The sequence below is a fragment of the Solanum verrucosum genome, unplaced genomic scaffold (genome assembly GCF_900185275.1).
Source record: "Solanum verrucosum unplaced genomic scaffold, falcon-dt-bn FXZP01000182.1, whole genome shotgun sequence".
NCBI classification, from domain to species: Eukaryota; Viridiplantae; Streptophyta; class Magnoliopsida; order Solanales; family Solanaceae; genus Solanum; species Solanum verrucosum.
In genome coordinates, this window is record NW_026020378.1 from 6,802,048 (window position 1) to 6,829,005 (window position 26,958).

Consider the following 26,958-nt stretch of genomic DNA (forward strand, 5'->3'; position numbering starts at 1 on the left):
TCATGGATTCAGACTCATGTATCCTAAGCATAAAATATGGTACAGGAAGTAATATTTGAAACTATTGAGAATCTTAATAATTGAAACTAGTGGATTTATTGGTTTGAATCTTAATAATTAACTAATTCTTTTCAAAATAGTTACTATTTACCGATTAGACAACACACACAAAGACAACTTCTTCTTAAATCTGGAATTAGCATACGATTTATTTGGGAATTGAAATGCTTTTCACATTCGCTTGATGTTAGGTATTTTATTTTTGACATTTAATTATGGAGGTGATGATATTATTTATGTCGTAATTTTACTATTTATAGAAAAATCATTTTTTGAAATGTTTTAAATATAAAATAATTTGAGAGAAAATACTTAGAAAAGAGTCACCACTTAATTTTGTAAAGAAATTAAGAAAACTTAATTTAAAAAGACTAACAAATTAAGTCTTTAAAATTTAGAGAAAAGGGTAAGTGGTTCTCATTTACACTTCAAGAAGGTTTTTAAAGCATTTGAAGTGTCCGCTGACATGCGGTTATCCTACGATTTGGTTAAATATATTTTGACTATTTTTTAGAAAAATGATTAACTTGAAAAAATTAGGTAAACAAAGAACAATTTTCAATTTTTAAGAAAAGAGGATATTAATTGAAATATTTGTATTAAATTGCAAGTGATTAAGAGTTTAACAAAATTAACAATAAAAATTACAGAATTTATTTGATTCATTTTAAAATAACAATTTAAAACCAATTTGATTATTTAAATTATGAAAACCATTTTAAGATATTCAATAAAATAAGAAATTTTGTTAAAATAAACTAACATAAAGTATATAGTTAATCTTTTGAGGAATTTAATTAGGTTAATTAATAATTTTAGAGTTAATGATAAGAAAACAAACAATAAATAAAGACAATTAAATAATAAAGAAAGGGAGAGAATAATTTGGGTCTTTTGGGCCTATTGCTGCCCAGATCATTGGGCCAAAAGATGCTGATTTTTGGACCTCAAACCAATTCCTGTTTTTATATACACAAATTGTATATCAGTGTATATAGCTCATATATCAGCCTCATTTCCTGCCTTCCGAACCTGTAACAGCTCCACTTTAGCCTGTTTCAGCTTCTCATACAACCTATATTCTCTTCCCGAACTCCACATGATTTCAATTGCGAGGTTGTCTGGATAAGAAGGAGATTGTTGGATTTCAACCCGACGAAATGCAAATGGGGAGCCCCGATGGACTCATAACAGAGACAAGAAGGGTTCCCATGTAACAAAAGATAGAAGAATAAACTTTGCAGTTGTTCGAGGGGAAGCAGCATGGCTAAAATTCACTATGATCATATTATGGAATTGAATATATTTTGATCATCTCATAATTGCAACAATAAAAAATCTAACTAACTAAAATAAGTCATTATTTAAATCTTATTTAAATCAATTCATCAAAATAATACAGTTTTTAATTATTTTTTTACAAAACTAGTATAAACGTACTTCATTGTAACATTTTAGGGATATTTTATTTAAAAAATAATTAAGTTGTGTGCAATATTGTGGATCAAGAAACGTAACTCTGAGTAACGTTTTCTGCCTAATACGTAAACGTTACTCTTACTACGTTTTACACCTAAAACATTATTCATAGTAACGTTTATTAAGAATCCACGGGCCATTGATATCTGCAAATTTGGAATCAAATCTTACAAATTAGTGACCTAAAATGTTACTGTAGTAACGTTTTACACCTTAAACATTATTCACAGTGAAACAGTCAAATATTTTAACACTAGCTCAATGCTAAAGGATGTCGAATTATTGGATTTGGACATTGCAGTTGCGAGGAAGGTCGTATTAGTGGTAAACAAATTTACTCTTTTCTTTCCATCTTTAATGTAGCACCATGACATTTTGATATGGCAATCATTTACAGGATAGATGACTCAAAATTATAGTGCCAGATCCGTTCCCTTGGAGAAGAGAATACACCAATCTATTAGTAGAGAAAAAAAATCGTATTTTACCATGATGATAAAAAAGAAGGAACAAAAATATAATTTAAATTATCTATTAAATATTCATGTAAAATATAAAATTACAATCCCCTATATTTGAATTTATTAGAGTCAAAACATAAAAAGGATTATAATTGTCTTTGAACTATGCGATATAGATCATTTATACTATCCGTTACATTTTTTAGGATAAAAGATGTTCTTATCGTTATCCTAAGAGATCATAATTACCCTTAAGACTTAACAACACTAATTCCGCCACCTAGGCTTGCCAACTAGGATGCCCACAAATTTTTTTGACCCAATTAATAACTCAACCCTAACTCATTTTCGCTAAACCCAACCCACTAAAATTAAGAGCGAAATTAGTGTCATCCACATCACTTCTGTTACGTTAAGGATAATTGTGGTCTCTTAAAATAACGGCGAGACATTTTTAATCCTAAAATATAACGAAGGATATAAATAACCCGTTTCACATAATTTATGGACAATTTTGATCTGTTTTTTGGAGTCAAAATAGTCCAATTTCATATCAAATAGCGTGTGCAGGCGAGAGTGGTTGTTTATAGAGCAAAAGTGACTTTTCCTTGATAACATCATTCTCTTCTTTTCCCAAACCTTACTTACAGATTATTGTGACCAACTTTTTAAAATAAAATAAAATTGAGGCGGTACAAAAATTTCATGTTAAATACTTTTGTTCAATTTTGATAGCTACTAAAATAGTCACGTTAAATATTTTTGTTTGATTTTGATAGCTAAAAATTCGCCCGTTAAATACTTTTATTAGATTTTAATAGCTATTAAATATTTTACATCAAATACTTTTATTCGATTTTAATAGCTACTAAAATTCGCACGTCAAACAGTTTAGTTCGATTTTGGTATTTATTACTTTACTTTTATTTACTCCTATATAGAAAAGAAATACGTTTAAGTTAGGGTTACAGGCAGGAACTGAATGAAAAAAAAAAGAACCCTAAGGTAATAGATAGAATCATCTTCTTGTTCTTAGAATTCAATAGAAAATTTTGTTTGTTTTGAGAATATAATGGGGAAAGTACTCGTCATCCAATGGACAAGGAGATGATGAACATTTGGTGAAGTATGTAATGGGGAAGCCATTTCCTCGTAAACATACTGTTATGGATGTCGATGATGTTTACGGAATCGGAGTATTCAGTCCATCCACAAATCCTTGGAATCTACCAAGGGCACAAATAACAACATACGATTGTTGATCACTTTTCAGAATAGAGAAAACTGTAAAGTATTTGCTAGTAAAGAGGCCCTGGGTTTTGGAAATGTACACCCAAACGCAAGTCAATTTTTGATGCCAACAAGAGGCACATTGGCAACATCAAAATTTCGTGGTACTACTACTACAACGTCGATGATGGTAGAGACAAATCATCATCGAGATTGAGACAGAGTGAATGGCAGATTAGAGAATATTATCTCACATCCAAATATCTGCCCCAAAGCAAAGTTGAGAGGAAAAATGTCTTATTAACCATGATGATCAAGACCAAAGCTGTTGCTAATAATGATAATAATAATGACGAGAAGATGCAGAGGATTATTCTTGACAAGCAGGGAGATTATGCAATCTTACAATGCCTTAAACTTTAGTGATTGAACAACAGATTAGAGCCAGTTTCCTTTTTAGTTTATGTTAAAAACATTACTGATCAATTTATCAGGTTCTAACTGTTGTTTACTAAGTTTTTTTTTCTTCTAAATTTCCTTTATGTTTTATTCTACTTACAACTTGTGTGTGAAAGTAAGGTTTCTTAGTCTTTTGTGTATCTGGGCTGGTCTAATCTCTCTTTTTTAAGCATTGCATCTGATTGATGCCTTGTGATGCACATTCTACTTCATATATAAAATGTTTTATTCTGGTTTCTCAAACTCTTACGCGATTTAGCTAGTTAGAATTTGAAAACACAGAATTTGGGAGCTTACAGTATGTACCAAAAGCTGGTACACATCTTCCGATACTCTAAACTTTGCCATTTTGAATTTGGCAAAGTTTTCCTTTATTGTTTGTGCTTGTTGCTTAGTTATGGTCTTGTCAAACTTGGAAGGTCTGGCCTATCTACGAACGATTTGTCTATTGTAGTTTTATATTAATTGTTTCCATACTGCACTCTTCAAACCGACCCAAGCTTAACTTAGCAATTCTTTACATCAGTTTAACTTTATTTTCCCTTTTTGAATTATCCCATGAGTTTCAACTTGCTTCCCTTTGTTTTTCTAGTATCATATAGCTTAACTACTAATTTAGGTTCTAATTATCAATGAGTTTAAGTCGGAGAGTTCAATCATTGGCAGCATAGTGATAATATCCGAAGAACTCTACTCTCTAAGTTGCTCTTAATTTTTAATTAGGTTTCTGAACTAATTGTTTCAGTGTTAGTTAGTGCTTCTACTTGGTTTGTTTTGGTACATTTGCTTCTCTATGAATATCTCTTTGCCTCACTTAGAAGGTTATTTGGAGCCTTGTTGGCATTTCAAAGTTCAAATCACCCAAAACACTTTTTTTCAAATCTGCAAGAGCTGGGAGCATGTGAAAGTGACTGGTTCTGCACCTTCCCTTTTTTCTTCAATATAATTTTACATCTATTTAGTAATCAAGCTTGTGTTTGTTCTGACATTTCCCTCAACACTTAATTTTCACACATTGTTTCTTTTAGTCCATATGCATTTAATGGTTCTTTGTGAGTTTGTGTACATTTCTTGTAGAGGGCAAAACCAAGATGACAAAGAAAGCTGAGGAACTTCCTTTTTTTTGGCGAGCTTGAATATGTATAGAATGTCTTCATTTATGTTTTTTTAGTCCAGCTTGGCGCTGTTATAACTTGTCATGCAGTTATTTGTGCTTTTACTTGGAAGTTTTTACAAGCAATATGAACTCCTGTACTGGTAAGAGCTATATGGCTCAAAAGGGAGATATTGCATCAATGCCTCGACTGAAAGAATTTTAATAGTAATATAATCCATTGTTTGCTGAGCTACAACAGGGGAAGTTAAGTTTTACAGTGTCTTCACTATTTTATGGTTTGGTATTTGTTTCTATATACTCGATCCCTTTGCTTTAAATGGAATCTGAAGATATTATACTGCAGTGTGTAAACTGGTTGGTCGACTGTTCATGCTTCAGAAGTGAGATATCAGCAGGTGGTTCTATGATTCTATCAGCCATTCATACTGCCCTTGAGGTGCATTAAGACATCTTAAGGGTGTATATCTTCTGGTTTGTGGGACTTGAATAACTCATTTGTTGAAAACTTGCCGAGGATAAAGATGATAATGGTTTGCAAGGTGCAAAGATGTTCCCCAGATTTTACCATGCAGGCGTATGTTTTCTTCTCCCGGTTGACTATTGATCGACAATTCAACATTCTACTAGGGAATTTATGAGTTGAGACTACAATTTTCCTCTTTCATATATCTAATTAATCTCCTTGAAATGTAAGAATATACAAAATAGGTCTTTATACATATTTTAATGTTAATGTTGATATTATTACTGTTATTTATGTGGTAAATAAATAGGAGTAATCCGTTACTGAATATTAAATATTAAACCGAATACATGTTTAGAAACTATGTAGTCAAATGCACTAAACAAAAGCATTGAACATTTACTAGAATGGATGATGTTCACTAACTTTATGCAAAAAGGAAGTGAATGATTCTACTGTTAGCTCCTGCTAGATATGTAATTATTTTTGCACTGCGTACCAGCGAGCTTTAGTGGCATGCTTGTTAATTGGATGGGTCTCATTGGGTAGTCGAAGTCTAATTTAGGTTTGCATTTCATTTCATTTTATGTTGGTAAATTATCCTTGTGAGTTCTTAGCTGTTGTCATGATGAGAGAAATGACCCTTCTTAGTCCTAAGTTCATTTTACTTTGTATCTTGTGCCATCTAAACAATGGTTTTCATAAAAACTCTGATGAGCTACTCCAGCGAATATCAATGAAGATTCTTGAGTCTATGGCTTTTCTTTGTCAATTGAGTTTGGAAATAGTGTTGTATAATCTGTTCATATGTATTGTGTGGCATCAAATTCATCCTCTCCTTGTGGAAGAATGTGTGCAAGGAGATACAGCTGATCCATAAACTGAAACGGTCGCCTTACCAGCCCATTGAATTCTTATTGTTATTGCCTTGCCCCAAATGGCACTCCTAATATCCTAAAAGCGTAGTCATTTTTACTTATCAACCCAAAACACGGAATATTTTTTTACTATATTTTCTAACTGTGTTGTCAAAGTTGGCGTTTGAGCCCTAAATGTAGCAAACTCTAAGGTGGTGAGTTTGTGAAAATGCCATTGACACATGCATCTTGGCAAAAGCAAACGGCAAACCAACCAACCAATGTTTTGTTTGAGAACACATAAATTTTTGAAGTTACATGAGTTCTGAATTGGTAAATAATATATAGCCAAAACAAAGCGTTCTATTAATCCTTAAGAAATGCCAGAAATTAATAAGAGTCTGCCAAGTCCATGATTTTGCAGATGCTAAACTTTTTTTTTTTCTTTTTGAGAAACGAATGCTAAACTTACTTTTATTAGTACCTGGCTGGTTTATGTACCTTTCTGTGAGGAATTAATATGTGATTTTTCTATGAGGATTTAAGACCAATTGCGTTTGGCAATCATCTCCACGTTTGTCCATTTTGTCATAGGCTCCGAACTTTATGTCTTCATCAACCGTCGTGGACTGGATCAGCATGTTGTTCCTGTGTGATTCCTTCCAATCGTGGAGATGAACAGAAATCGTCTCCATGTTTTGCCCTTTTGCATATTTTTCAATTCTCTGATTTTTCAGCTTTTTGCTCTAAACTTGGTCTTCCTTCAAATTTTTTGATACATTTATTCCTTTGTTTCCTTTTTAGTTCATAGACCTGAGAGTAAGACCAACAAAATAAGTGCTAGACCTTTACTTATAGAGAGGCTACAATTCAAGTAATAGACATTAGTTCCCAACTTATCAACTTCCTCAAGCTTAAACTTTTGCTTATACTTAATCATCAAACAAAACAAAATAACGAGAATATTTTACACATTAAGCACTCAAGTTTCTTATGAGTTCGGTTGCTATCAACAATTTACATCAAATCACTCGCATTCTCAAGACTCAACAAGTCTTTTTTGTACCTTTCCTCAACTAGGTGGACTATTCCAAAATTCGACCCTCAGATCTGACCCAGACTTTCACCTCGAAATATATTTTTCAAAAAACAATTTTTTTAAAAATAAAAATTGACGAGGGGGTGGGGGTGGGGGTTGTGGGAAGGGGGTGGCGTAAAAAATGATTTTTTTCTTAAATTTTTTTTGATGGAGATGGCCTAGGTGGGGGTGGCGGGGGCGGGGTAGGGGTGGGGTAAAAAATGTTTTTTTTTTAAAATTTGAATATTCCAAAAACATTTTCTTTAAAATAAAAAATCTGACGGGGTGGACTGGGTGGGGGCAACAATGGCGGAAGATGGCGTAAAAAATGATTTTTTTAAAATCTTTTTTGAAATATTGATAGTAAAGAGGCTCCTGGGTTTTGGAAATCTACCCCCAAACTCAAGGGAATTTTTGATGCCAACAAGAGACACATTGGCAACATCAAAATTGGGTGGTACTACTACTACAACGTCGATGATGGTAGAGACAAGTCATCATCCAGATTGAGAAAGAGTGAATGGCAGATTAGAGAATATTATCTCGCACCTACATATCTGCCCCAAAGCAAAGTTGAGAGGAAAAATGTCTTATTAACCATGATGATCAAGACCAAAGCTGCTAATAATAATATAATGACAAATCTGATGACAAGATGCAGATTGTTCTCGACAAGCAGGAGATTATGCAATCTTTACAACGCCTTCAACTTTAGTGATTGAACAACAGATTAGAGCCAGTTTACTTTTTTGTTTATGTTTAAAAACATTACTCATCTATATTATCAGGTTCTAACTGCTGTTTTTTTCTAAATTTCCTTTATTTGATAGTCTGATATAAGTTTTATTCTACTTACAACTTGTGTGTGAAAGTAAGTAAGGTTTCTTAGTCTTTTGTGTATCTGGGCTGGTCTAATTGATGCCTTGTCATGAACATCTTACTTCATATATAAAATGTTTTATTCTGGTTTCTCAAACTCTTACGCGATTTAGCTAGTTTAGAATTTGAAAACACAGAATTTGGGAGCTTAACGGTATGTACCAAAAGCTGGTAGGATTAATATTTTCTGTTTGGATTTACTAACTCAAGGAGTTAAGACTATCAGTTGCTTGCAAAATATGGTTCACCATTGTGTCTGGAGATGAGTTGCCAGTCTAATGGTGAGAGTGGGAAAGTTTCATCGCCTCGTGACATGAGTATTTTGGTGTATCCACAAGCTTCAGCGAGTTACAGAGTAGTGTGGTGTACCCACAAGCTGTACTTACAACTGATGGATGCATGTCAATGAACAGGGTAAAATGCGTGGTCCTTACATTAATGGTTTCGTCCTCTGATGCAAATGGACCGACGAATATGTACACGGGAGTTACCAAAGATTCAGGAGGAAATTGAGCCGACTTGCCAACAATTTCCCCCTATTGTAACTCAGGGGCTGAACATGGAACTCATTCCTTGAACCAGCAGATGGAGACTGCTGGCATTGCCGGAACACTTGCTCCGTCTACGTCTTTGGTGTTATTCTTTTAGTTACTTGTTTCTTCAAGCTGTCATGTGCAACTTTATCTCCTAAAAAAGTGTCCTGTTCTTGTTCCTGCATGGGCTGGTCAGATCTCGATTGTTCTTTTTGTCATTTTCTCCCTTCCATCTTGTGTCAACTTGGCCTTATTTAACCTGTAGTTTCTTCTCATTTTATCTGCAGAATTATTTTCCCACACATCTTCCAATACTCTAAACTTTGCTATTTTGAATTTGGCAAAGTTTTCCTTTGTTGTTTGTGCTTGTTGCTGGGTTATGGTCTTTGTCAAAACTTGGAAGGTCTGGTCTATCCACAAACTATTTGTGTATTGTACTTTCATATTAATCGTTCCACACTGCACTCTCCGAACCGAACCCAAACTTAACTTAGCAATTCTTCACATCAGTTTAACTTTATTTTCCCTTTTTGAATTATCTCATGAGTTTCAACTCGCTTCCCTTTATTTTTCTAGTATCATATAGCTTAACTACTAATGTAGGTTCTAATTATCAACAAGTTCAAAGTCAGAGAGTTCAATCATTTGCAAACATAGTGATAATATCCGGAGAACTCTACTCTCTAAGTTGTTGCTTTTAATTTTTACTTAGGTTTCTGAACTAATTGTTTCAGTGTTAGTTAGTGCTTCTACTTGATTTTTTGGGTACATTTGCTTTTTAACATTTCATGTTTATGTTAAAAGGTATGTTTTTTTGTTGACAATCCTCTCAAAATTATTCTTGATAAATGATTTTCAGATTTATTGGATGGTTCTGATTGAAACCTGGAAGGTTTTAATTATTTTTTCGGTAAGTGAGATGGGCATTCTCATTAACACACTGTAGCGCATGTCGCATGATGCTCTTTAAAGAGGTGTAGGAACGCCTGTGTCCTGTTGACGTAGACTCTTCAAGTAGTCAAAGTTTGTTGTGATTGTTGCTTGCTTTAGATCGTCTGGAATAGTTTTAATTTTTAGCAGTAAGAGTTTAGGTTTTGAATTGGTTAATAAAGCCTTACCCACTGTTTGCATTTGCAGTTAACGATGCTTTGTCGGGAAACTGAGAGCAGGAGGGGGAAATGCTTGCTATTTTTTTCTTCTGAATTTATTGATTAGTGTCTTTTAGATTCCTTTTTATTTATTTATGAGTTCCATATCTACGGATTATTTTTTTCTAGTGAAAGAGGGTAAGGTAATTAGTTGAAACTTGAAGCTTCTAATTTATGTCATTATCGGGGAGAGAAGTAAAGCCTAACCATTTTTAATGCCATCTGCTGTCCTTATTTTTTGCAATAGAAGTTCTAGTGATTCAGTTAGGACAACAATATTTTATCAAGCAATACAAATATGCTGGACTGGCCATGATATTGGAACTTCAATCGAATCTCTTATTCTTAGTCCAAGTCTTTGCTATGTTTTCTCTCTGCTCTGCCATATTTATTACGGACCATTTGGTTGTGATTCCTGTGGGATCCTTACATTTACCTGATGCAGGGATGAATCACTGCTCTGCCAAGGGCTAGGGCTGAATGATGAGTTGCAGCGTGTATTGGCCAAGCATGAATCTATTGCTTCTGGAACTTCTGTTCAAGTGGAAAAACCAAAATCTGAACCACCTCAACCTCTTGTAAATGTTGATGCTCCGCTTATTGATGCCGGAGACTGCAAACAATCAGACCAAGGGTAAATAACTATTATCTGTGTCTTCTCTTATTTGACCTCTGTATACAACCCCCCTCCAAATATGTTTTGATTCTTGGTTTCTTTTTGAGCGAGCTCATAGCTTAAATAGTACATGTGGATTTTCTAGATTGAAATGTTAATTGCCTAAAATGAGTGACCTTAAAATTATTGTCAACTAGATTAGGATGTTATCAAGGTTCAAAGTCCTTTGGTACTACAAGATTGATGGAAATATGTGACTTTTTTCTTTGTGATGCAGAATTTTCCTAGTCAGTGCTAGGTGATTGTACTTCAAATAAGCTATCCCTTCCCCTTCCCCTTCCCCCATAGAAAAGGGGAAATATGTTAGAAATCCTGGGTATTCTGTTTCTTTTTTGAGTCGTCAAATGTGACACTATCTTTTCATATAAATCGCTTGGTGTGTTTTTCAGATCTACATCAAATGCTAGCCTAGGGACACAGTTGCTTCTTCCTGGTCCTCCTTCAGCTAGCATTCCATCAACAACAACAAAAGTTGACCCGAAAATTGATCTTCTGAGTGGAGATGACTTCAGCTCACCTACAACTGAGAATGTCCCGACCCTTGTTCCTGTTGGTGGAGAACCTGAGCCTGCAAGTCCTGTTTCACAGCAGAATGCCCTGCTCTTGTTGACATGTTTTCATCACCCAGCAACTCACAATCTCCATATTCAGCTGGACAGACAAATGCTTCGTCCCCTCAATATCGACAACAGAGTTTCACTTCTACCTAGTCAGCTTTGTACACAAATGGAAGTGTCCCCGGAACTACATATACACAAGGCTCTAACACGGCCTGGAACGAACAGATATCAGCAGTCACCTTCTCCAGTTTATGGTGCGTTCCTTTGTCATTCTGCATGCATTCTGGTTTATATCAACAACAACAACAACAAAAAATCTGCACGCATTCTGTTTTACTTTGAAGTTCTATAGAAATGTGTACTCTGTTCGCTATAGGTCGAATTTGTCCTCATTATTATTCTCTATTACCCCAAAAGACCGGGCAACCATTAGATATGTTAGTGAAGAGTTAAACAGGGATATGCTGAAGTATAGCGTGTGTTTGAAGTTGGTATGCCTCATGTGTAAAACCAAATTTCTGTACAGGTCTTATGTATTGCCTGAATTTTACGACCTCTTGCTCATTGAGTTTCTGAATTATTACTCACATAGTGCTTGTCTAATTTCTGATTAGGTGGTCAAAGCAGTTCTTTTCCACCACCTCCATGGGAAGCTGAGGCAGCAGAGAACAGCCAAACAGTGGGGAATCCTCATGCTCAATCGATGCAAAATAATCAGTTGTTGCCAGGTAGTCCACATGCCCTACCAATGCACAACAATCAGTTAATGTCTGGTAGTCCAAATGCTTTATCAATGCAAAATAGCCAGCTGATGGCAGCTAACAACCAGCAATTGGCTGGTGGTTCACATGTCCATGGTATGTATGCACAACCGATCACTGGTGGACAACCTGCAATGATGAACCAGGCCATGCAAAACAATCAGATGGTAGGCTTCCTTCCTCAACCAATCCAAGGTGGACAATCAATGGGTATGCTTCCACAACAAATGCCACCTGGGCACATGGCTTATGTGTATGCCCAACAACAAATGTATGGCAACCAGATGGCTGGTTATGGCTATGGCTATGCCCAACCACAGAACACACAATTTCTTAATCAGAGAATGTCTGGGCTCTCCGTGAGGGATGATGGTATCCTAAATAATTCGTCCTATCCAGTTTCAACTCCTTCGTACATACCATCTGGAAAGCCCTCAAAACCAGAGGATAAACTATTTGGAGATCTTGTTGACATTTCAAAGTTCAAATCACCCAAAACAACTCCTGGCAGAGCTGGGAGCATGTGACAGTGACTGGTTTCTGCACCTTCCTTTTTTCTTCAATATTATTCTACATCTATTTAGTAATCAAGCTTGTGTTTGTTCTGATTTTTCCCTCAACGCTTAATTTTCACACATTGTTCCTTTTAGTCCATATGCATTTAATGGTTCTTTGTAGTTTGTGTATATTTCTTGTAGAGAGTAAAACCCCAAGATCACAAAGAAAGTTGAGGAGCTTCCTTTTTTGCCAGCTTGAATATGTATAGAATGTCTTCATTTGTGTTTTTTGTGCTGCTTGGTGCTGTTATAACTTGTCATGCAGTTATTGGTGCTTTTACCTGGAAGTTTTTACAAGCGATATGAAACTCCTGTACTGGTAAGAGCTTTATGGCTCAGTAGGGAAATATTACATCAATGCCTCACCTGAAAGAACTGTAATAGTAAGATAATCCATTGTTTGCTGAGCTACAACGGGGATGTTAAGTTTGATAGTGTCTTTGCTGTTTCATGTTTTGGTATTTGTTTCTATTTACTCGATTCCTTTGCTTTAAATAGTACGAAGATATTATACTGCAGTGTGTAAACTGGTTGGTCGACACTTCATGCTTCTAAAGTGAGATATCAGCAGGTGGTTCTATGATTGTATTAGCCATTCATACTGCCCTTGAGGTGCATTAAGACATCTTAAGGGTGTATATCTTCTGGTTTGTGGGACTTGAATAACTCATTTGTCGAAAACTTGCTGAGGATAAAGATGATAATGGTTTGCAGGTGCACAGATGTTCCCCAGATTTTACCATGCAGGCGTATGTTTTCTTCTCCCAGTTGACTATTGATCAACAATTCGACATTATACTTTTATGAGTCGAGACTGTAATTTTCCTCTTTCATATATCTAATTCAGTCGGTTTCTATACATGTATTCAGTTTTCTCTTTAATATTCAGTAACGGATTACTCCTATTTATTTACCCCATAGATAACAGTAGTCAACTGAATACATGTATAGAAAGTAGAAACCGACAATGTAGTCAACTGTACTAACAAAAGCATTGAACATTTCATAGTAACTTGTCTGTGCAAACTGAAGTCATATGATTTACATTAGACATAAGATTAAAAAAAATGATTATCAAGAATTTCATTAGGCATGAGATAGATAAATTAAAAATAGTTCCGTTGCCGGGACTTGTACCCGGGTCTCTCGAGTGAGAGCCGAGTGTCCTAACCAACTAGATGACATTATACTAAGTTGAAGTAAAGATATATATACGATAAATAACAGTATTTACTCTATCAAAACATGAGTCCCTACTCCTCCTCTTCTTTTGTAAAAGATGTACGCATTTGATGTTATATCTAAACTAGAGAATTTGTCCGTGCAGATTTTGCAGATTTTTGATAGTAGATTTCTTCTTAAATATTTTAAATTTTAATCAATTATATTATTAGTACATTTTCTATGATTTTTCAGCACTTAAAAATTCAGAGCCTTTCTACAAAACTTGTATAATGTATATCTATATAAGTGAAATGATATTTTTATTTTTGTTAAAAGAATGTGAAGAAAGGATAGAAGTTCAAGAAAAATCAAATTCCTTCTTCAAGTATATGTAGTACTAAATTTTAAAACATGAATATTTCTTTTTAATATTTTAACTTAGTATCCTCAAATACTTTCCGACATAATCACTCATTATCTTTTTTAAAATGTCCAACCTTTTTTTCATCTTCTAACTTCCCAATAATAAAGATAAATAACTAAAACATATTTTCAAAGTCTCAACATAAAATGCAAGAAAAGCTATTACAGAAATCATGCATAAAAACATGTTATAAAAGATGAAGAAGAATAAACATTATTACCCATTAATTATCCCATTTAATTTGTGAATATGAAAGTAATTAATATAGTCAGGAATAGGAAAAACAAATCATTAGTAGAGTATTACTAAAAAAAACAGTAAAACATTATAAATTAATTTTTTTAATATTAGAATCGCAATAGAGAATTTTATAAAACGGCTCTTACACATATAAATGATTAAAAGTAATCATATTTCTGATGGGCAATGCAACTCTAGGTGCAATCCATTTATAAAATGAACTTTTGAGGTTTGATAAAGAGAAATCATGTAAGAACTAAAATAAATAAAAAATAAATAATTGTATTATTCTTATGTTCTTAATTATTAAAATATTTTAGAAAATGAAATCAATATACAATTTTTTAGCTTTTGTTGATATCCATTTTCACAAGCCATAGCCATCATTTAATAGCCTTCATCTTATTCTTTCAAGTCAATCCAAAGAATCAAACATAATAAGCATTGAAAACATGAAAACTTAAAATGCTAATGTCCTCATTTCAATAAAGTTTTACAATTTCTCAGTTTATACTATTACAATACAGAATACCAAATAGTATTATGAATATGACTATTAATTATTTGAGCAAAAAAGATTATCCTAAAGGTGCAATAATGGGGTAATGAGAAAAGACCAAAAAAAAGGGAAAAAAGACAATAACCAATATGAGTTGTGGTGCACTGGTGGGAGTGCTTCATCCTTAATCAGGGGTCTCGGGTTCGAGCCTGGGTATGAAGAAATTCATGTTGTGAGTGCCATCCCCGAATGGGCCCTGCATAGCGTGATCCGAATTTAGTCAAAATCAAAAAAAGAAGAAGAAGAGAAAAGACGATGAATTTCTTCATTTAGTAAAGAAAAAAGACATTGAAAATGAAAGGTTTTTAAAACTGAAACTTAATTGAGTTATTATTCAATTTTTAAATGGCTAATCTCTTCAATTGAGTAATGACTTTGATTAGAACGGTTGCAACAGAGGAAAATCGTTTATTTTTATCTTTAGACATGAATACACATTATATTGAATTACAAATTAAAATTTATTTAATAGAAACAATGAGGAATTAAAGCTAATTTTTTTAGAAAAAAAAAAAAAGCAAAAAAGATATATATGAATAGTAGCTATAGAGATGTGTCATATCACCTTTTTACTATCTAGTTTTGTATTATACATAGATATAGATAGATTGTAAAGAAATTAAATAATAAAGAGAGAAATACTTCCTGAAAATTAGAGAGGTGTGAGCTATAGATAGTTACTCTTTGTTAATTGGCATATGAAGAGTTTTTATTGTAATTGTTCCTCTATTAATAAAACATTTATTTACAATAAATTAATTAATTTACCTTTACAATAAAATCATTGATTTAAATAAGAAAAAAAGTCAAAAAAAAAAAGAAAAAAATAAATATGAATGGAGACCATAGAGAGGTGCCACATCATCTTTTCTATGTTTCTCATATATATATATACTAGACATAGGACCCCGTGCCAGCACGGGGCCCAATATATATTTTGTATTTATTTTAATTTACGTCATATTATGGAATTTGAGAAGTTATTGAAATTTTTATATGATTTTAATAATATTTTAAATTGTTAGCTATTGTGATTTGTAGTACTTTTTTTTAACATAATTTTGAAAATAATAGTTATTACTCTCTTTGTTCTAATTTATGTGGCACATGCAAAATTTCAAATATTAACCCTTTTTTATATGTCTCTTTAATATATTAAGTTGTTAATTATTGTATTTTATAGTACATTTTGAACTTAATTTTGAAATAATATATGTTATTTCCCATGTCCCAATTTATGTGGCATTAATTGATAGATTTGTTGGAGTCGAGCGATTTTTTTTTGTTAATTATTGTAATTTATAGTTTCTTTTTTGTCAATTTCAAACAATATATGTTGTTAATTGATAGATTTTTTGGAGTCGACTATTTTTATTTTTTAATTATTGTAATTTATAGTTTCTTTTTCGTCAATTTCAAACGATATATGTTTATCAGATAATCCATTTTATGTGGTACCAATAGAATTTAGAGAGTCAATTAAATTTTTTATATAACTTTGAAATATTTAAGCCGTTAATTATTGTAATGTATAGTATTACTTATATTTTTTTTAAATATATTTAAATATTATATGTTACCTTTTTTATCCTAATTTATATGGCATTGATAGAATTTAAGTGTCAAATAATTGTTAATTATTGTAATATAATATGTAGGACTTTTTATGTAGTTTTTACTATTTTTAAGCATATTAAGTATAGTATTACTTATATTATTTTTAAATATATTTAAATATTATATGTTGCCTTTTTTATCGTCATTTATATAGCATTGATAGAATTTAAAGTGTCAATGAATTGTTAATTATTGTAATATAATATGTAGTACTTTTTATGTAGTTTTTACTATTTTTAAGCATACTAAATTGTTAATTATTTATATATACTACTTTATTTTTTATTTTTAAAATATGTAATCAAGGAAAAATGGTGACACATGATAATTAAAATAAAGAAAAACACAACTATTGGTCAGCCGCCATGAGAAAGGTAATGGGGCCCACTTTAATTAATTAAAGAGTAGTAGATTTGATGGATATATGTGTCATTATGGAGATGTTGGATGGTTTTTTTGTCTAAAGAAGAAAAGGTACAATTATAAAGCATTGACATACAAAAGTTTTAAGGAGCAAAAGCTAGTAAATACCAAAAATACCCCCATTTAATTCAGCCAATTTATTCATTTGTAGCTTTTTGATGGGGTCCAGTTCAACCCTGTTTTTTTTTTGCCACGTGTCGACGGAGAAGAGGATGTTTATTCACTCTTCTTATATAGTAATATATATCTAAATTAACTCGTACCTTCGTGGAAAGACAAAAATGGTGTGTAATAGATTAAGAATGATGTGGTATGTCATATTTTAAGTGTTCAAGGGTTGTATCTCAAGTTTTGAAGTTAGGTAAGTTGCAAAATAAAAGTTAGCGAAAGTTATCGTAAGTTCCTTTTTAAAGATTTCTCTGAAATTTGGGTCAAATATCTTGGGGGTTTTCTCCCAATCTATAAAGATTTATGGGGCTCACAACCCATTAAATTGAAGGTCTACGAGTCTAGTTTCCAACGCATCTAACCGTTCGTTCATATGACTTCAGAATAGAGAGATATTTGCGTTTTCCCGAGACTGCGCAAGCAGGCACGTGAGGTGGGTGGTCCCCTAGGTCGGTGGAACTTTTTATATATCTTCTTCTTCGACTTTTCTTCATTTTTTTCAGTGAATAACCAGAAAACTAAGAAAACCCACCTCTAGGATCAACCAAGTTATAAATTTTTTCGACTTAAGTCCTTGACGAATGTTGTTCTACGCGTTGAGCTCGTCAACATGGTATAATTTGTTTTATCAATTTTGTAGCATATCATACTTTGGTGTTGGGACAACAAGGGTTTGGACATATTTCAATGTATCGAGGTGTATTACGAACTTAAGATCAAGGTAAGACCCTTCTTTCATCGACTCTAGCTTTTATAAGTCGCAAATAGCAATTTCCAACAGACTTCTATTCTTGTCTGTTGATTATGGTCCTGCCTTGTTGTAGTATCGAGGGGGGTTGTGAGAGTTGTTAAGCCACGTGAATTCAGCGAAAAAGACATGTTAAGGCTATTCCCTTCTTACTGCATGTTTCCTTAAAGCTTAGGAGCAATGTAATTGTGTTGTTATCCTTGTTATACTTGTAGTTATTATTGTTGATTGTTGGATGCTCGAGTGGATATAATCCTCCCTTATCGGGATTCTTATTCAGTTAGTAGCGTCCCTATGTTGGACACGACTTAGAGGCTATTCGTATAGGTTGCTTATAGCTAAATTGCTCGCTTCTAGCCTATGGGATTGTTATTGTTTCCATTGGGGCTGTTGTGGTTAGCTGTAGGAATGTGATCTATGCTTAGAAGAGCTATGTTCTACCTACGGGGCTATATTGATGCCTAAAAGGGCTATGAGTTGCCTACATGGCTATATTGATGCCTAAAAGGGCAATGAGTTGCCTACAGGGCTATATTGACGCCTAAGAAGGCTATGTGTTGCCTTCAGGGCCATGTTGTTGCCTAATAGAGCTATGAGTTGTCTATAAGCTATGTTGATGCCTAAGTGAGCTCTGTGCTGCCTATGGGGCTATATTACTGCCTAAAAGGGCTATGTGACTGTCTACGGGGCAAGGGGACTACCGATAGGGGTATATAGACTGATTGGCACCTTCTGGGCTTATGGGGGCCTGGGTAGGTGGTCTTGTGTGCTGTTTGTACCTGCCGAGCTTATGGGGTCTTGGTTAGGTTATTGTTTTATTATTTTTGATAATTTTAGATTTAGGATCAAGACAGTACACTTATCTTATCCTTGATTAATTTATCAGATTACTCCAGTATATTAGGATACATGCTCATAGTCTATTGCCTTTCATACTCTATACATTATTTCGTACTGACGCCCTATTGCCTGGGGGCGTTATATTCATGCATGCAGGTCCCGACAGACGACCCAGTAGACCTGCTCAACAGCAGGATTGACTTTTATCCGGTTGGCTAGCCCCTTTCCTTAGGAGCTGTCGAAGTTGGGAGGTTTGTTAGCTTTTGTTCTATATATTTTTATGGGTAGGCTGGGGCTCTGTCCCACCAATCTTTACTACTCTTAGAGGCTTGTAGACTAGTGTGTGGGGCGTATAGCTACGTTATGGCCATGCTGGCCTAGTTTGTTGGTTTGCTGAAGCTTGTTAGCTGTTTGATGTATTGTCTTGATATATACCTGCTTTAAGTTTCGGTATAGAGATCATGGTGGCCTCGACGGTCCAATCAGGACTTCTGTGCTGGTTGACTATTTCTGTATATGAACTCTTGGGAGTAGCTATTTCTTTTATAGATCTGTTGACAGGGGCCTTGCAAGCCGAGGGCTTAATTTTAAGCCATGATATACTTTGTTTTCTTGATTGTGTGTGGATGCCATGCATTAGTAGAAAATGGTTCAGCAAGGTCGGCTCGGGCCTAAGTTCTGGCATTAGGAGTCAGTTGCACCCTTTAAGTTTGAAGCATGACATTGAATAAATATAATTTATTTTTATATAAATATTGATAAATATAAATTATAAATAAAATGATGATACATTACAAACATAGGCGGATGTAGCTAACATGTTACTGATTTAATTGAACCAATAATTTTAATATATGACTTTGATATTCATGTAAAAGATCATCGAACTTTTCAATAAATATAAAATTTTGAATACCTTATATTTAATGTGTAATGGTTCGATGGTAAAAATATAAAGATTGAGCTTGTCAAATCAAAATTCTAAATATGCTTATGTCCACAAAGCATGGAAAAAAATATGAATAGTTTACTTGGTGTTGTATTAAAATATCTAATTAAAGATCGAAGTTCATCAATTTCATTCGTTCATCACTAGCCTTCAATCTCATTCGTTTATATGGAGGGGTTCCATCGTTTTCCCACACATGCCTTCAAGGACGAATGTCTCTACATGTTTTGTAAATGCAAGTTTATGAATATCTCATAAATGATAGTCTTATGAATTCATGATTAGCTAACAAATGCAAATTTGACTTAATTTAGCAGTTAAATTTAGATGGTAGAGTATTAATTTCACTTTTATTTGTCATATTTGAATTTGACACACTCATTTAGAAAACAATGATGACATCATTATTTTACCACATTACATTTAATAAATGACGCTTAAGTATTAAGCCACGGTAGATGATTTGAAAAATAAGTAATTAATGCTAAAATAAAATATGAAAACATAATAATATGTCTTTAGTTGATATGTTAAAAGTAAAAATTTATTTTTAAAGTAATAAACAAGTAAAAATGAATATAGTATTATGAATAATGTACTAATAATAAGAATATGAAATTAAATATTTTGCTGCAAATATAATGCAATTCAAAAATCATAGTTTTTAATGGCTACTAGTTAGGGATGCACACATAATGTAACTCAAGCATCATCTCCCTCCATGTGATTGTCACATGCCTAACTTCAGTCAAACAATAATTAGAAAAACATGATTATATTACTCACATTTTCTAAAATAACCAATTCACCTAAATATATGTCAAATAGAGGATTAGAAGAACATGATCATATTACTCACATTTTCTGTTAGAACTAATTCACCATAATATATGTCAAATAAAATAGATATAAAAGATTGATACAAATTTAATACTTTTAACTTTTTTCAAATATCTTTTGCAATACTATTTTTAAAATAGTTAGGTAGCATAAATTTATTTATCAGATAAAGTATTTATTTTAAAGTCTTGGCAGATTTATTACTATATATGAAAGTGAAAATTATTTTCAGATCGTAATTCTGAAGAAAATTATATTCATTAATAATAATAAATTTTACGACTTGCAATGACGATAAATAAATTACAATGTTTAACTATAACATTTATTTTAACGTCAAATTTTATTTTTTAATAGTTTTATTATTGACTGACACATGGAAAACACATATACTAAATTAACAATACTAAATATTATGAAAAAATATCGAGTTTTATATCGAAAGACAACCTTTTTATTTTTAAAGCACGAAGGCTCATTTGGATCTCGGAGATAGCATTTTCAAGAAATTCTTCAAAAATTAATATTACCTCAGGAGTGCTAATATTAAGATTGAAAAACGTAAAAATATTTCAAAATGAAAAAAATATCAAGATGCAAATGTGATACTCTACCGTTGCATGCATTAAAGATTGCTTCCACAACTTGAATATGTGACCTTTAAATTACACAAAAATAACTTTATCGTTGCTGCAAGTCTTTCCTTGCCGAATGACATATGAGTGAGCAAATAAATAATAAATTTATTCTCCGACATTTTTCGGGTACTACATTATTGCTACACGAATAGAGTGGAGTTGGATTCATTTTTCTCGAGGAACTATTGAATTCAGTCAGCCAATTATCTTTATTGAGATACTCATATTGAATTGGTAATCGATTTGAAACCAAACCTCATTAATACATTTTTTTCAATAACTAACTAATTTTACTATCATAGTAAACGTTTACAATACATAAAACCTAATTAATGTATATTTGATTAATTTATGAATAATTCATTAGACCAAACTCTACTAAAAATCTACCTAAAAAGGACAGATAGAAAAGCGACAGATGACGTTGCTCCAAAAAGCGACGCAATAAGCCACACTGTCTGTCGTTTTTTTTATAATTTTTAATTTTTTTAACAAAATGCGACGGATCAAAAACTCTATCTCTCTCACTTTTTGGCGGATTTTTGCGCCATATATATATATATATATATATATATATTTATTTATTTTATATAGGTAGAGACGACATCCGTCGCTTTTGATTAAAAATAATTATTCTTAACTTAAATAATAACGACGTAGTTTGTCATTTTTAATGAATTTTAATTTATTAATTATTATTTAAAAAAAGCGACACACGACGTCTCTTAGTGCGTCACTTTTTGGTAGAGCTATCAATATGGGATGACCAACCCCATTCGAACTAACTCATATAGGCTTTAAAATTTAACGGCCAGACCGGGCTAGCCCATTTTTTGTGTGGGCCAGAAAATGATCGGCTTAGCCCACAAGTACATGGGCTTCGGGGTTTTCCGGACTAACCCTCTTTTTTTAAAGTGTATTTTTTATAATTTTTTTAAAATTAAATTATAATTTAAAAATGTTCTCATAAATATCGATAATATTACATGGTGTTAGTGTTACTACTTGTTAATAAAATCCACAAATAAAATTATTTTTATAATATTTATTAAGTTTGATTTCAAGTTAAAGCATAAATAGAAATATTAACTTAATTTTTTTCCAATGATAATAATAAAATAAAAAAATTATGACAATATTCCATAGGCTACGGCCTATATAGTGATTTCCTAGAAATTTTAGTGAATTTTTATTTTATGTAGTACATATTTTATAAACATAATTTGTATTTAAATTGTAATATTTCAAACATTAAAAAATATTTTGAGTTTAGACTCTTGTTATTTTCAATACTCAATTTTATTTTTATTTTTCAATTATTTATTATTTGGTCTACAGGCTGGCCCTATCCATATTCTCAAGCCCAACGAATCGGCAGGTTTATTCAGGTCGGGCTAAAAAATCATTTTCTTAAATGAGCTTCAAAAATCGTAACCCGGCCTTATCAAATCATCGGTTAGGCTAGGCCGGCCAAACGATCCTAGCCCATATAGACGACTCTACTTTTTGATCAAAATATCTGGTCAAACATTTTTAAAAAGCAACGGACAACGTCTCTTTCTTATTTTCTTAGTCTACAAATTCATGTTCATACTATCTTCATGTCAAAAAAACAAAAATAATATCTATGTCAAAAATCTCATCCATTTTTTGTGATCTTACACCCGTCATTCTTATCAATTTGGTCATATAATGACATTCTGCTTATTTCTGAAATTTATCTTTCAAACAACAAAAGTAAAATTCATTCTTTGCAAAATTCATCTTTTAAATATCATCACCAACACCATGTCAATTTTTTTTTTAATGATTCTAACCCTAATCCTGATCCTGATACCGATACCATTTTTGGTGATGATTTTGATCCTAATGGGAAAGAGCATGACTATGGTGATATGCGACTTATTTCTAGCTCAGAGAAAGAAGATGTTAAGGACAATGGTTTGAATAATGACTTTGACAGTGACTTTGCTCTTGATTAATATAAAGATATTGGCGAAGTTGCTGGAGAAGAGGAATACGAAGAAGAAGAAGCTGAACAGGAAGAGGAGGAGGTGACAAGGAAGAGGGAAAGGAGAAAGAAGATGGTTATTAGACCAACGAGGCCGAAATGAATTTATTAAATGAACTCACTTTGTTTTCTTTCATTCTATTTCTCTTTTATTTCATTTTGGAGTTCTTGTTGAATTTATTACACTTTCATAAGCGATTTACTAGATGAGATACGACTTATGTTGAGCACAGGACCAACATTAAGATTTAATTTTTCCATACAAATGATCTGGTGCAATTATTTTACATATGGTTTAATATTTCACTTGCAATAATCTATGTATATATATCAAATTAAATATAGACAAGGTGATGTGATACCTCTAACCTTTAATTACATTTATCTTTCTTTCTCTTTTTATTTTTTTCATTTTAAAATTAATTGTGATATGTAAGAAAACCCACTCTTAAATCACTTAATTATATCTGTTAAATCTCTATTCCTACAATTTATTGCTTAGTTATTACTATAATGTAATGGTTGAGACAATGAAAATTTGTGGCTTGCGAAAACAACAAACAATTAGTTATTTTTGTTTCAAAATATCTTTGTTTACCTACAATTTCTTCTTAAATCTGAAATTAGCATACGGTTTGTTTGAAAATTGGAATGCTTTTCACATTCACTTGATGTTAGGTACTTTATTTTTTGTGTTTAATTATGGATTATTACTATATTTATGTGTTAATTGCAATCTATGTTCCAACATTTGAATTTTTGATTTATTATAAATTAATCATGTTTTTTGTCAAAATTGTTGGTTAATTTTAGTATGTGTTACGAGAACCTGCACTCTTTTTAAAGGTTCAAGTTTGCAATTTACTTAGATACGATGATTTTTTTTTTGTTTGTTTTGCATATCAAAGCCCAAATAAATAATAATTTATGATAAAGTAAATAGTGGTACGTTGTTTTAATCCCACATGTTGTAGTAGTAACACTTGCATTTTAACTTTATGTCTATTATTTGGTTTAAAATCTTCACCATCATAACTCATATTTACGTACCTATTTGATTTCTATTTTTAATAATATTCATCACTGTTGGAAATAATAATTCAAAGTTGGAATAAGAATCCTAAATTGATTAGGATTTGTTATTTATGATATTTACTTATTTATGTTTAATTAGGATTTGTTAGTTAGAGTGGTAAGTGGTTCTTAGTCCTAGTTTAATTTGATTTTTATTTTTATAAATACAGAAAATATAAAAAACACAAAAATATACAAAAGATACAAGAGCTTATAAATAAAATATTTTTATTCAAATTGGTATCAGAGCTTCTACGATACTGGTAGAAGATCTTAGAGTTTTCGTTGGCGGCGGGTGGCTATGACCAATATATGTCGCTCATTTGACCTATGATTATGTTGAAAAACGCCAGATGAATGATATATGTATGAAAAACATGCTAGGGGTAAAGACTTACACAAAAATACTACAGATTTAAAGAAGTGCAACCAAACACAAGAAGAAGAAGCTCTTCTCTAAATTAAAAGTTAGAGAAAGTCAAAAACAAAAACAAAATAACAAAAAGAAAAGGAGTTGATGGGAAGGGTAAGAAGTTGGAGAGAAGTGATCCAACACAGCCAAAAAAAATATATCGTGAGTGAGAAAAAAGGCTCCAACACTTGGAAGCAGGGGCGGAGCTACCCTTGCCCGAGGGGTGTCAAGCGACACCCCTTCATCGGAAAATTACGTTGTATATGTAAGTCAAATTCTGTTTTTATACCTATATATATTAGAATTGACACTCCTGAACCAAGTTGAAGTGTTGGTTCAGCGATTCAGGGGCTACAAAGTTCCGCCTTGTCATTGACCTAGGCGTTGGGAGTTCGAACCTTGCTGAAGTCTATTTTTTAAAAGGCTTTCAGTGTTTTGTTTTACGTTTTAGACAGCTGTAACTTTTTTGTCTTTAGTTTTTAGATAGCTAAACGTTTTTTTTCTCCAATTTTTAAACCATTGGCTTAAATTAAGTTTACTTTAATATTTTATTTTTTTAAAAGAAATAAAATACACTTTAGGGATTTAGAGTCTTGGGATTAAACAAATCCCCAATTCCAAAATCAAAAGTTTTGAAGAGGAAGAGTCCAAAATGATCGTCTTTGTTCGCTGACTGCGTCGTGCAGTCGTCTTTAGACTTCAATCGCCATTGCTCGGCGTCAATCTACGTCCTGGTCATGGCAACGGTAAGTTCCTACTTTCTTACACCTTGTATTTTTTTTCCTCGTCCAATTTGTTGATGCCAGCCATCATAATGCTCTATTTATATTTACTTGTTTTGTTTAGGATTGATTTATCATTTGCAATTATATATTTTTCTCATGAAATTTTTGTTTTACAATTCAGTCTCAAAAATCAGTGAAGAACTATTTTTTCCAAGTACCAAAATCAAATTTGGCTTCTAATAGTCAACTACACGGGAAGAAAATGCCAACCAATCAGAAGTACCCCTCCATTCTTATCAAAGACAAGAAATTGATTTAAATTCTTTAGAATTTGATCCAGCGAAAAGGACTCCAATCTTGAACTATCATCCAAATGATCGTGATGTAATTAGGAGAGCATACCTCCGACAAGGTCCTTGTCAACCTGAGAATCATATTTTTCCTCAAACAGATTTTTATGGAGATATGCGTCGTTTTAATCTTGAATGGTTTAAAGAGTATCATGATTGGTTGGAATATAGTGTAACTAACGATGCAACATATTGTTTGAATTGTTATTTGTTTAAAGATGATAACATTCATCAAGGTGGAGGTGAAATATTTTCTACTGTAGGGTTTAAGAGTTGGAATAAGAAGAAAAGTTTTAAGCAACATATTGGTGGGCCGAATAGCACTCATAATCAGGCAAAAAAGAAAAGTGAAGATCTAATGCGACAACAACAGTCTATTATATCTGCATTTGAGAGACAATCTGATCAAGTTAAGCATGAGTATTGGCTTCGCTTGTCTGCCTCAATTGATGTAGTAAGACTTCTTTTGAATCAAGGATTTGCATTTCGGGGTCATGATGAATCTAAATCATCACTTAATAGAGGTAATTTTCTTGAAATTCTCTCATGGTATGCGAAACATTGTGATAAAATTTATGATTATGTATTGGAACGTGCTTCTCAGAATGACCAAATGCCTTGACCAATGATTCAAAAAGATATTGTCACTGCATGTAAGATAGAAACCATCAAAGCTATTATCCAGGAATTAAATGGTGACTATTTTTCTTTATTGGTTGATGAATCTTTTGATGTGTCATGTAAGGAGCAAATGGCTATCGTTTTACGATATGTTGATCGAATGGGATTTGTGGTGGAGCGATTGATTGATATTGTACATGTTCAAGATACTAGTGTTTTATCTTTAAAGGGGACAATTGTCAACGTACTTGCTCAACATTCATTGAGTCTATCATATGTGCGCGGACAATGTTATGATGGGGCAAGTAATATGCAAGGCGAGCTGAATGGCCTTAAAATGTTAATTAGGCAAGAAAGTATCTCAGCTCACTTTATTCATTGTTTTGCTCATCAACTTCAATTAACTCTTGTTGCAGTTTCTAAAAAATGTATTCAAGTGGGAGAACTTGTATTATTAGTTTCAAATGTTTTGAATGTTTTGGGAGCTTCTTTTAAGCGTATGGATAAATTTCGAGATTCTCAAAAAAAAAGAATTCAAGAGGCATTAGATATGGGTGAACTTACAACCGGTACCGGCTTGCATCAAGAACTTGGTCTTATAAGAGCCGGTGATACTCGTTGGGGATCTCACTACAAATCTTTTAGCAATTTTATTCTTATGTTTGGATCTATTGTTGATGTTCTTGATGCACTTGTTGTTGATGCATATTCTACCGATGAAAGAGCTAAGGCAACAGGATATCTCGAAGCTTGTCAAACATTTAAGATTGCTTTTATGTTGCATTTGATGAGAGATATCTTAGGAATCACAGATGAGCTCAATAAATCCTTGCAAAA

At 32.6% G+C, this 26,958-nt stretch overlaps 2 protein-coding genes across 2 annotated transcripts in view; both read left to right on the forward strand.

The window, feature by feature from the left end:
• Positions 1-4,780, forward strand: part of LOC125838848 (TOM1-like protein 9) — a 68,596-nt gene extending 63,816 nt beyond the window's left edge. Inside the window, exon 11 of the mRNA XM_049517880.1 lies at positions 4,613-4,780. The gene's annotated coding sequence lies outside the window, so the exon portion shown is untranslated. The remainder of the gene's footprint in view (positions 1-4,612) is intronic.
• The window catches only part of LOC125838658 (TOM1-like protein 9), a 76,294-nt gene that overhangs the window by 2,880 nt on the left and 46,456 nt on the right, over positions 1-26,958 (forward strand). Inside the window, exons 3-4 of the mRNA XM_049517703.1 lie at positions 10,210-10,398; positions 10,830-10,957. Of these exons, the coding sequence (XP_049373660.1) occupies positions 10,210-10,398; positions 10,830-10,957 (317 nt within the window). The remainder of the gene's footprint in view (positions 1-10,209; positions 10,399-10,829; positions 10,958-26,958) is intronic.